Genomic DNA, 13,164 nt, shown 5'->3' with positions numbered 1-13,164 from the left:
ATGTATTGTCTACTCTGGCATCATTCATCACAGGGCTAATTATATTAACTGTGTTTTATTTTCTACATTCCTGAAGCTCTAGTATTTTGGGGGTCGTATAGACCTGAGGAGAGACTGTCCCTCCCACGGCTAGCCAATTCTTAGACACAGCAAAGGGTTGCACGGGGAACACATCTTTTATACACAAAACCACAACCTCCCTATCTAACTCTTCACACACCAAACCACTATTTCCAATGTCCCTAGTCAACCCAGGGCCAAGCATGATACTAGGACCACTCCTGTGTCCAGAACCACTAGCTAATCCTGAACTGTCTGCTTTGCCTGTCTTGCCTTTCTCATGGAAACCCCAATAAAGGCTCTGGCTTAAGCTTTTCCCATGCTCCTGTCTTCTGCCACCAGACCAAAACCTGATGCTTCCCTATGGCACACATGACTCCCTGTCTGGGACCTGTGAGTGTCCTGACTGCACCACAACATGCCACACCCAACATGTACATTCTTAGGACAAATGCACATTGAACTGTCAAGTATCATTAGTATTAGTTGATGTATCATGTGATTTTTCTCCTTTAATATGATAAATTACACTGATTTTGAATACTGAACCAACTTTACATCCCTGAAAAAACCCCAGTTAGTCACGATATAAAATCATTTTTATATATGTTTAAGTCTATTAGTTGACAGTTTATTAAGAATTTTTCCATTTTTCTTTTTTTATACTGTTTTTGTTTGGCTTTGATATCAGGGTAACAGTGGCTTCACAGAATGACTGGAAAAGTATTCTCCATCCTGTGGGAGAGATTTGCATAGAATTTGTGTTAATTTTTTAAACAGTTGGTAGAATTTGCCAGTGAAGACATCTGGGATTAGAGATTCCTTTTTTGAAAGTTTTTAATTACAGATTAAAATTCCTTGCTAGTTACAGGGTGATACAAATGATTTTATACTGGTGACTTGTGTGCTCAGAGAACTGGTCCATCTTCACTCAGATGTTCGCTCTGTGCGACCCCTCCGCTCCCCTTGGCGTCTGCAGGGCCTGCAGTGCTGGCCCTGGTGCATCCCCAGTATCAGCGACTTGCACCTTTCTTCTTTTCAGCTTTCCAAACCTTAACAGAGGTTTGTCAAATTCTACCTTTAGTTTTTACCGAGTCTTCTCTCTTTTCTATTTTCAGTTTCAGCAATTTCCCAGCTCTTTATTATTTCCTTTCTTCTCTTCACTTTTGGCTAATTTTATACTTTTCCTAGGTTCTTGAGATGAGAGTTTGGTTTGAGGCATTTCCTCTTCCAATGTACTACTTAGTGCTATAAATTTCCCTTCACTGCTTTAGAAGCATCTTACATATATTCATTTTCATGGAGTTCAATGTATTTTTTTACTTTCCATAGCCTTATTTGATTCCTAAGTTATTAGTTATCAAGTGTTTAGAGATTTTCCTGTTACTTTTCTGTTATAGACTAGAACAGAGTTTGATTCCATTGTAGTTGGAAAACACACTGTATAATTTCAATTATGTTTGCCATTTGTTTTTTCTGATTTTTCTATTGATTTTTACTTTTTTCCAATCTTCTCATGGGTCTCACTTGAACAGATTTTAGAATTCCATGTTACTTAGTGTTTATGGGCATTTCAACTTTGCTTTTTTAAGTGATTGTTCATGTCTCTCATAATATATACAAAGTTATCAAAATACACTGGCCCTAACATCTTTTTTATTAAGATATGACTGATATACACTCTTATGAAGGTTTCACATGAAAAACAATGTGGTTACATTTCCCCATATTATCGAGTCCCCAGCCACACCCCAATGCAGTCACTGTCCATCAGTGTAGTAAGATGCCACAGATCCACTATGTGCCTTCTCCGTGCTACACTGTTCTCCCCGTGATCCCCCACACCATGTGCACTAAACATAATACCCCTCAGTCCCGTTCTCCCTCCCTCCCCACCCAATCCTCCTACACTCCTCCCCTTTGGTAACCACTACTCCCTTCTTGGAGTCTGTAAGTCTGCTGCTATTTTGTTCCTTCAGTTTTGCTTCATTGTTATGCTCCACAAATGAGGTTAATAATTTGGCACTTGTCTTTCTCCACCTGGCTTATTTCAATAAGCATAATATCCTCCAGCTCCATCCATGTTGTTGCAAACGGTAGGATTTGTTTCTTTCTTATGGCTGAATAGTATTCCATTGTGTATATGTACCACATCTTCTTTATCCATTCATCTACTGATGGACACTTAGGCTGCTTCCATATCTTGGCTATTGTAAATAGTGCTGCGATAAACATAGGGGTGCATACGTCTTTTTGAATCAGAGAAGTTGTATTCTTTGGGTAAATTCCAAGGAGTGGGTAAATTCCAGGGTCAAATGCTATTTATATTTTTTAGTTTTTTGAGGAATCTCCATATTGCTTTCCACAATGGTTGAACTAGCTTACATTCCCACCAGCAGTGTAGGACAGTTTCCCTTTCTCCCTAACCTCGCCAGCATTTGTTGTTCTTAGTCTTTTCAATGCTGGCCATCCTTACTGGGGTGAGGTGATTATCTCACTGCAGTTTTAATTTGCATTTCCCTGATGATTAGTGATGTGGAGCATCTTTTCCTGTGTCTGTTAGCCATCTGAATTTCTTCTTTGGAGAACTGTCTCTTCATATCCCCTGTCCATTTGTTAATCGGGTTTTTTGCTTTTTGGGTGTTCAGGCGTGTAAGTTCTTTATATATTTTGGGTGTTAACCCCTTGTCAGATATGTCATTTACAAATATATTTTCCCATACTGTAGGATGCCTTTTTGTTTTGTTGATGATGCCCTTTGCTGTACAAAACTTTTTAGTTTGATGTAGTCCCATGAGTTCATTTTTGCTTTTGTTTCCCTTTCTCAAGGAAATGGGTTCAGGAAGAAGTTGCTCATGCCTATATTCAGGAGATGTTTGCCTTATGTTATCTTCTAAGAGTTTTATGGTTTCATGACTTACATTCAAGTCCTTAATCCATTTCAAGTTTACTTTTGTGTATGGGGTTAGACAATAATCCAGTTTCATTCTCTTGCATGTAGCTGTCCAGTTTTGCCAACACCAGCTGTTGAAGAGGCTGTCATTTCCCCATTGTATATCCATGACTCCTTTATCATATATTAATTGACCATATATGGTTGGGTTTATATTAGGGCTCTCTAGTCTGTTCCATTTGTCTATGAATCTGTTCTTGCACCAGTACCAAATTGTCTTGATTACTGTAGCTTTGTTGTAGAGTTTGAAGTTGGGGAGTGTAATTCCCCCTGCATTATTCTTCCTTCTCAGGATTGCTTTGACTATTCGAGGTGTTTTGTGGTTCCATATGAATTTTAGGACGACTTTCTCTAGTTCATTGAAGAATGCTATTGGTATTTTGATAGGGATTGCATTAGATCTGTAGATTGCTTTAGGCAGGATGGCCATTTTGATGATATTAATTCTTTCTATCTATGAGCATGGAATGTGTTTCCATTTATTGGTATCTTCTTTAATTTCTCTCATGAGTGTCTTGTAGTTTTCAGGGTATAGGTCTCTCACTTCCTTGGTTAGGTTTATTCCTAGGTATTTTATTCTTGATACAATTGTGAATGGAATTGTTTTCCTGATTTCTCTCTCTGCTAGTTCACTGTTAGTGTATAGAAATGCAACAGATTTCTGTGTATTAATTTTGTATCTTACAACTTTGCTGAATTCAGATATTAGATCTAGTAGTTTTGGAGTGGATTCTTTAGGGTTTTTTTATGTACAATATCATGTCATCTGCAAACAGGGACAGTTTAACTTCTTCCTTACTGGCCCCAACATCTTACCAGTTCATGTAAGGTACAGAAACCTCTCTAACCCTTCTTTTTTGTCCTCACTCTTTCCTCTATTCTCTTCATTAAGTTTTTTATTTCAGTTCTTATTTTTAGTTCTACTGTTTCTTTTTGGAGACTTTCTTGGTATGACAGTGATTTCTGACTGAAACTCGGCCTTCTGGTTATAAGCCTGGATCTTTTAGAAATCTTGTGTGTTAGCTGGCTTCCTTGGACCCCAACTATGGGTTACGACCCCTTTGCTCTGCTCCCCTTGGCATCTGCAGGGCCTGCAGTGCTGTCCCTGGTGCATCCCTGGTGTTAGCACCTTGCGCCTTTCTTCTTTTCAGCTTTCTAAATCTTTTTGACTGGTCACTTTAGGGTGGGAGTGGAAATCCAGGTTTTCCTCAGCTGCTGTTGATACCCAAGGGCTAGGGAGCTGCTCTTTGAAAATGCTGGAAGGGAACAAGAGCTCAGGCTTCTTACTTGGGTCCCACCGATACCACCTACAGTGGAAGGAGGGAGTTCCTTTGTTACTGCATGGCCTCCACTGCACTGACACTGTAGGGAGCCTGTGGTCACTGACCAGTAGCCAAGGCCCTGACTCCCCCTAGGCCTGCACTGATACCACCTAGTGAGGAAGGGAAAGGGCACCTCATTACTGCCAGGTGGGGGTGGGCATCTATGCTGGTATTTGGGAAGTGTAGACAGCGATGGTTTCCACCATCCTTTGATGATGGGAAGGGAATGAGACCAAGTTTTTTCTATGTCATTTAACTGGAGCAGAGCAGATACTGCCTGTACATTTCTTGTGTTGCTTAGGCTGCCCCTTGACGGCCCTTAGGCGAGACTGAGCAGGTGCTTCTCGTGAGCATACACTGGCACTGCAAGGCTGACAGTCTCTCCTGGATGCAGGGTTTGACACACAAGGCAGAAGCATCCCCAGGAAATGCATGTCTGTGCTGTCCTTCAGGTCCTCGTGTCCTTAGCCTGTGTGCCTTCCCTTGTTTGTAGAATCTTCTATCCCCGTGACTTTTAGTTCTACTTAGTGGGAAGAATGGGGAAAAGTATGTCACACATACTGTACTGAGTGGTGGAAACGCAAGCAAGATAGGAGCCAAGAAAAATGAAGTGTTTTACAGAAATAAATTAGACACATAAGCAAAACTTTACAAAACATTTACAATTTTTTCCCTGTAGGAGCTCAGTGCACCTCTGTTGAATGAATGAATGAGACAGAATATCTAACATGGTATTTTCCATCAAACAAGTTTGGCTTTTAAAAATCTTGCTTTGAATATTTGATTAAATTGAAAATGTGAGTTAATATTTTCCTGCAAAATCTCAAGTATGAAAAACATGGTCTGCCTTAAATATTCTGCTAGATAAAAAGCAGATTATCTAGTTTTTTCTTCTCATGGCAACAGTAATAAGAAACAAACATTTAAGTAGCTATAAGTCTTCGCACCTCCATCAAGGACTACAAGAGCACAAGGAATGGTCAAATTAAAATTTTTTTTTTTGCTTCTGCTACCTTTTGTTCTGCTAATACTTTTAGTTGGTGGAAGTACAGGTTCTAAATAGCATTCTCATCATTTGAGATTGCACTCACATATACTTACTCGCGCCCTAAGAATATTACATAGAGCTCTGCTGCGCCAGACACAGGAAGACAGGGGCTCTTGTCCTCATTTTGTCAAGAAATCGCTACATATCTCAGACAGCTGCTTCGTCACGCCTTACTTCAACATCAGTAGAGAGTCATTTGGACCATGGTTTCAGGTCTCCTCCACATTTCCTACACAGTTGCTAGAGTATTTTTTCTTTTGTCCTCAGAGTTTTGATTTTTCAACATTATTCCAGGTAAAAATTCTTTTTCTTTTACATCCTGCTCAGGAATTATGCTTTGTCAAATGTCTGTCAACCCTAGGAAATTCTCAGCCATTAACTCCTCAAATATTCTTTCTTTCCCATTCTATTTTCTCCCACTGAAACTCCTGTTAACACCTTCTCACCCAATTCTCCATTATCTCCCAACTCTCTTTCAGAGAGTTTAATTTCAATGATCTTACATTCATTTCTAGTCATTCCATTTGATTTGAATTCCTTTCATCAGTATCTGCCTAAACCTTCTCCCCCACTAAAATAAAAGGTCCTTTTCCCCCTTCTGCTCCTAATCATCCATTTATCTCTTAAGCCAAAATGACAAATCAAAGTCTTAATTGGCAGTATTTTTTCCCTTTCTCGGTGGTACATAAAGTAACAGTCACTGGTGTTTATATTCACTGAAGTACAGCATTTCAGAAAAATTTAGTATCCCAAGTTTTTGGGGAGAAGGTGCTAATATTTCTGTTGTATATATGATGGATCACTTTCTAATATAGTTCGAAATTTCTCATTAGCTCATCTTCAGTAGGGACTGGTTTTTATTTTTCACCTGTGAGTTTTTACACAACAAGGGTGAAGTGCATGGAGTCTAAATCCACGCATAGTGCAAGCTTAGGGAGATTTCTCTCTTCTGATACCAGAGTGCCAGAGAGACATTTTTCCTTGTGGAGGGAATTATTCCACTCTTTTCATCAAGGGTGAAGTCTTTCAACAGTCCTCATGAGGTCTCAGTTCCAATTTCCTTTCTCACCATGGCTCACATGGCCTCACCTGTGTCTGCATAGTATTAATACTTGTACATCTAGAATCTAGAAATTGAAGCTTATTTCTCTCTCTTCTTTTTCTGGAGAGAAGTCTAAAATACACCTGCAAGCACTAGATAAATTATTACTTATTATCTAAAATACACAGTTGGCCTTGTAAGAAACAAAAGGAAATTCACACACTTCAAACACCAAGAGTACTGAAAACCAGAATTCTGTAGCATTAGCTCAGTTCTACTAAGAGCTTTTTGGAGGGCACGGTTCAAATTAGCCCAGTTTATCACATTGCTGGAATTAAAAGATATACCTTCTACATTTAAGATTTCATGTTTCTTGATTTTTAAATGACAAAGGCATTTTATGATATTTATCTATTACTGAAACATTTCATTTTCTTCACTGCCAAGTTAGAACACATGCATAGAAGACATAATGAAGTCAGATGGTATCACATCTGGCTCATGATCTCTTATATAATATTTCATTTTATTTTATTTTTTGACACCATGAATGTTATCTAACTGTATAAACTTTGATAACTGAATAAAGGAATAAAACTCACTTTAAGCTAAATCTAAATTGCTAAGACTGCATACAAAAATAAATGCTTGCATCATGTATATTCAACCTTTCTCCCATGAATGCCATAAAGATCATAAATTGGCATAACCTAAATAAATATAATAAGGCCCTCTTAACATTTACACATGGTGCTTCAGCTTAAAAACTATTCTAATGTATACTCATTCCATTTCTATAACCCTGTGATGTAGATTAGGTAGGTTTATTTTTGTTTCCTCAATAACTGCTATGAAAAACTGATGGAATTCATGTAGGAAAGATAATAGCAAAAAAAACTATTAAGATGAGAAAACTGAATGATGTGCTTGAAGTTACCCAACTGATAAGAGACAGAGCTGGGACTGTAACATAATTATTTGGCATTTAGTTCGAGATTCTTATTTTACCCTACTGTTCAATGTAAATGCTCTATATAACCCAGTGGAAAAATGAGACCATGTAGGGAAATAAGAAATAAGCTAATCATAGGAATTAACTTATAATGCTCCACATCGCTAATTATCAGGGAAATGCAAATTAAGCCACAGTGAGGTATCACCTCACACCAGTTAGGATGGCCAACATAGAAAAGAATAGGAACAACAAATGCTGGCAAGGATGCAGAGAAAGGGGAACCCTCCTACACTGCTGGTGGGAATGTAAACTAGTTCAACCATTGTGGAAAGTAATGTGGAGGTTCCTCAAAAAACTAAAAATAGAAATACTTCTGACCCAGGAATTCCACTCCTAGGAATTTACCCAAAGAAAAAAAGTTTCTCAGATTCAAAAAGACATATGCACCTAAGTGTCCGTCAGTAGATGAATGGATAAAGAAGAGGTGGTACATATACACAATGGAGTATCATTCAGCCATAAGAAAGATACAAATCCTACCATTTGCAACATGGGAGAAAGGCTGAATATATACATGATGGAGCTAGAGGGTATTATGCTCAGTGAAGTCAGTCAGGCAGAGAAAGACAAACACCAAATGATTTCCCTCATTTGTGGTGTGTAACAACGAAGCAAAACTGAAGCAACAAAATAGCAGCAGACTCCCAGACTCACAGGGACTAGTGGTTACCAAAGGGGACAGGTGGGGGAGGGCGGGTAGGGAAGGAGGGAGAAGGGGATTGTGGGGTATCATGATTGGTGTGTGTGGGGTCACGGGGAAGGCAGTGTAGCTCATAGAAGACAAATAGGGACTCTGTGGCATCTTACTACACTGATGGACAGTGACTGCAATGGAGTATGAGAGGGGACTTGATAATATGGTGAATGTAATAACCATTGTTTTTCATGTGAAACCTTCATAAGAGTGTATATCAATGATACCTTAATAAAATAAAATAAATAAAATAAAATAAAATAAGATAAGATAAAATAAAATAAAATAAAATACAGAACTTACATAGCAAACTGCCATGTATAAGGTAAACAGCAAACTGACAAGACAAAAAAAAAGTTTTCAAAAACACTTACTGGATATTCAAGGAGATCTACTGGTTGGCGAAAAGGCTCAGAATCTTCACACTGAAATATAAGATTTAACAATTCTTGACATTGTTTCTTCCAGGCTTGAATATCATAAGACTGAGCTCTGTTGCGCAATCTTCTTCTAGGCTGATGGTCCTAAAATAAAGATGTTCAAGTATATTACTAAAACAACACTTACAGAATAACACTGCTATTTTTAATGCAGTATTGGATAATTAGGTAATATGCCATAATTCAAGTAATAGAAAATATCGTTCATCTAGTTCTGAAAACCATGAATTCTGTGACAGAAACTGATTTGGAAGTAATACCTAATCTGTCTCTAAAAATACTAAGCATAAAAAAAAGCTCTAAATACATTTTAACTTATATGAAGTACTTCTGCTGAAGCAAAAAATAAATTACCTTCCTTTTTCGGGTAGAAGTTCCTGGTATATCAGCATCTTTCTCTTCTTCCTTCAAAGCAAGAATTCATCAAATTCATTAAACTTTCTCGATTTCATTATACTCTATAGTTATTTATATACCAATTATCATCTTTACACTTTGGAAAACTCATAATGTTATATTATACTGAAAACTTTACTGACATTAAAAAGTCTCCCCCTGACCAACCATTTACAGAAATTTTGTTGTAACTTCAACAAAAAAATTCTGAACCATTTTCTTTAAAAAGTTACAGTATTAGACAAAAATCATTTGCTTAAACAGCATTTATGTGAAAACTATTTGTAAACTTTTAATATACAGAATAAGGCAAACATAGTAATCATAATGAAATATTAAATACCTCAGAGTCAGACAAAACTTTCTTCTTCATTGAATTGTACAGTGGGATTATATTATAACAAGTCTGATCCCTAAATAACAAGAAAATGTTAGTATGTAAGATCAGAGTCATGAGATCGTTTTCCTTTAAATCTGTTACTAAATCAGATTCTAAGATAAAACTTCAGGCTCAAGGCTCCTTAAGCGGCTGACCCCGAGCCCCGTGCGCACGTGTGCCGCCCCCCCGCCCAGTCAGCGCTCTCCGCGGTCTGTGCTCAGGTCGGTGCTCCTCTTCCTCCGCCCCTCAGTCTACAAGGGGCGCTAATATACTCCCTGCCTTCCATGTCCTCGGTCATCTTCTCTTGACACTGTAGCTTTTGCCCTGATAACTTTTCATACATGCAGTTTATCTATATAAATGATTCCAGACTTCTGTCGTTTGGTCTGACTCTTCTCCTAGGAGTCCTACCTTCACATGAAATTCTACGTGTCTAAACCTGACGGTCACTCCTCAGACACTCTTCCCCCTTTTTCTACCTGTTTAACAGCACTACCACTTACACAGCAATGCAGGGTTTTTCACTGTTCTCTCCTTGCCTCCTTGTAAACCCAATCATTGCCTAAGTTCTGTGATTCTACCTTATAACCCTCTTGGCATTTGCTTCTTTCTCATCTCTATAAATTGAGTCCACATCACCTGTTACCTGGTCAGCTGTAGCAGTCAATCTGCTATTTAAGCTTCTGTCTCCTCCCTATTTATTAATTTTAGAAACTGACATCAAATTAGTATTTGTAAGGCACAGTTAGCCTCACATTATTTTCATGTTAAGACACTTTCAATAGCTCTTTGCCTCCAGTGGTCTTTTTTTTAAAAGTCTAGTTCCTCAGATCAGTATTCAAGGCCCTCTGAGCTCTGGCCCAAACTCTGGTTCACAGCATTGTCTCCCCTCCCTTCTGCTAACGTGTACTCTACCTCACCTGATTAAAGCACTCGATTCCCCGAACACCTCTTCACTTCCCCCCTCAATGTCACTCCTTATCCCTAGAGCATCTTCCCTTTCACCTACCTTCTCCTGGATCCACCAACAATGACCTTGCTCATAACAGACTTCTCCCCATACCTAAACCCCACCTTCATAGCCAAAGTGACCTTATCCCTCATATGAACTTTCATACAAACTTGTTACTTTTTTCTAATATCACAGTTACCTACAGATTTATCTATCCTACAAAACTGTATTAAGAGATAAATATACAGCTCTATTGCCAAGTATCTACTACATATTTGTATATAGCTTATTGCTTGAAATTTGACCAAATAACTTAGTCAGAAAGTATAATAATCAAAATTTCAAGACATACATGATATATCTTGAAAATTACTGTCAGCTTAAAAATGGTTTTTAACAAATTATATACCTCTAAAAAAATGCCAGGGACTTAATTTTAGGTACATCCAATATAAATACCTTACGGTCCATATTAATCTCTTCTTATAAGGCATTTCAAAATAACTGATTTGAAAGAAATACAGTAAGACTATTTCAAATATAAAAATAATTGTTTTCTCTAAATTATTTAACTAGCACACGAATTTACTGTATCATGTGATTCTACTGATCCATATCTCTTTGGAAAAGTACATGTACATATATTATACATGTAAAATTACACACTAAGACTTTATAGTTAAAACAGTATGAACAATTGTAACCAAGTTATATAAGTAGTCTCCAGAGGATAACTAATTCTTGACTATCAACTTTACTGAAAAGCAGCACAGCAATAATAGCCCCCAAAACATCTGGAAAGTAACAGATTTCTTTGGAGAGTAAGGTAAAGGAAGGGCATAACAGTTATCTTACAAAATTTCTTTGGTGCTTTCTCATATTGAAAATACCTACATCCCTCAGAATACAAAAACAAAACAACTTACAACAGGAAAAGAACTCTATGATTATGCTGAGTAATGAGAATAAAACTGGAGATGTTAAAAAAAAAAAACACCTCAATAATCCCTTCATGGAAAAATGAAAGTTGATACCAGCTGAATATTTAAACTTAACTAGAAAACAAAATATCCAATATAAGTAACCTTAATATGAACTCATAGCATTATCTTACACAACACATGATTCATTCTTCTGGCTTCAATTTAAAAGGCTCAATTCATTCTATGACTAGATAAAATCTGTAAGACAAGGAAATAAAGTGCTGCTGCCTTAAAAAGTTGTAGTTACCACTTTTGGTATGGGACCAATGAATGAGGAAGTAAACCTGACTTTAGATATATCTTCAAAGTTAGATTTTGTTTCCTGCTGGACTACTGAAATACTTGTTCATAAACCTGACAGGGACAACATAATGTCAAGATGAAAGGTTCTCACATCAGATAGCAGACATTCACTCACTGTGAAAACTAAGCAAGTTAACCTCTGACAGATTCACTTTCAGTAACTCTAGATTCCAGATAACGGCATCCTCTGATCTGTAAGATTATTTGGCTCAAAAGACCTATTTTAGGTAAAATATACATGCTCAATAAATGCTTACTATTATTATCATCATCATCCAATAGTTGGATTTAGAGAAGGATCAAATTTTTTAAGTTAACTGTAAACATAACCATAACACAACTTTAATGATTTCATAATTAATATTAGCCAATGAACTAAATGTTACTGCTTCAGACATAGTGAATGTTTCTCATTTTGAGTGGAACTATGTTTATAATTTAGCACATGACATTATGTATAAAACATGATTGTATTTTACTTTTTAAAATATTGCCAGTCTTTACTACAGGAATTCTGAGGTGTGGAAAAACAACTCACTTTATAAAATGCAGCAGAAGGTCAGTCACAGACTTAGCAGATTTCACAATAGGGCTTCCAGGCTCATTGAATGTCCGGGTATTATGCTCTATGTATCGGACTTCCCACATCAGGGAAGAAACCCGCCTTTAAACAAACAGAATACAGAGTCTGAACCACATTATATTTTAGACATATGTATATACAATTTAAAACCAAGACCCAAGACATTCTGAGTTTTCAATTGCAATCTTAAATCAGTCAAAAAAACTCAGACCCTAAAAAGTTATTTACAAAAATATATAGGCACTTTTGTGTTAGGGAAAAAAAGGGTAGCAACATTAACTGTGTATTTGCATAGAAAATATCTGGATGAGACACACTAGACTATTAACAGTGCCTTTTTTAAGGGAGAGTAACAGTCTGTAAGACTTTTTTATAGCAGAGTAGCAGGAGAAGGCAAATAGGGGAGTTTTCAGTTTTTACTTTACATTTCCTGTCACGTATGGTGCCATTTTTGGGTAATAAGCTTATATGACTTTTAGATAAAAAAAAGGAAAACAATTTTAATCTAATTGTATTACTGGGAATCAAATCACATGTAAAAATGAAAAGCCAACTGATAGACTGCTTATGAGATATAAAAAGAGAAATGGGAACATGTTAGTCACCAAGAAGCCTAACCAAATAAAAATTATTTTGGTGTTTATTGTTTCTGAAAGTAAAGCAAACCTCCCCTCTCCCTACCAAGAGAAGAATGACTTCTAGAATATTATCCACTAGGTAGTGCCACTTAAAATAGTAAGGAAAAGAATACTGAGAAAATCTTACTGATGTGTGAACAGAAATACAATTATATGGAATTTAAAAACGTTGTATGTGATCATGGATACAGAAGTACACAGAAAAGCTGTACATGTCAAATAGCACTCCAAGGCACATCAAGCAATAGGCTCACAGACATCCTCAGGGGACCCTACAGAAAACTGTGTGTAATATAAGGCATCAGATTATTACCAGCGAGTCAAACTATTAGTAGCAGTTTAACATGAGAATGAAA

The 13,164-nt window shown here is 37.1% G+C and overlaps 1 protein-coding gene across 2 annotated transcripts in view; it reads right to left on the bottom strand.

The window, feature by feature from the left end:
* Positions 1–13,164, bottom strand: part of PHIP (PHIP subunit of CUL4-Ring ligase complex) — a 137,951-nt gene that overhangs the window by 12,869 nt on the left and 111,918 nt on the right. For both annotated transcript variants that reach the window (XM_073224812.1, XM_037006099.2), the window contains 4 exons: positions 12,126–12,251; positions 9,314–9,383; positions 8,929–8,979; positions 8,509–8,658 (listed from right to left, as the gene is read on the bottom strand). In XM_073224812.1, the coding sequence (XP_073080913.1) occupies positions 8,509–8,658; positions 8,929–8,979; positions 9,314–9,383; positions 12,126–12,251 (397 nt within the window). The remainder of the gene's footprint in view (positions 1–8,508; positions 8,659–8,928; positions 8,980–9,313; positions 9,384–12,125; positions 12,252–13,164) is intronic.

The sequence above is a fragment of the Manis javanica genome, chromosome 16, assembly GCF_040802235.1.
Source record: "Manis javanica isolate MJ-LG chromosome 16, MJ_LKY, whole genome shotgun sequence".
NCBI lineage: Eukaryota > Metazoa > Chordata > Mammalia > Pholidota > Manidae > Manis > Manis javanica.
Note: the sequence above shows the minus strand (reverse complement) of the source record. Positions and strands in the feature narration are given on the sequence as shown.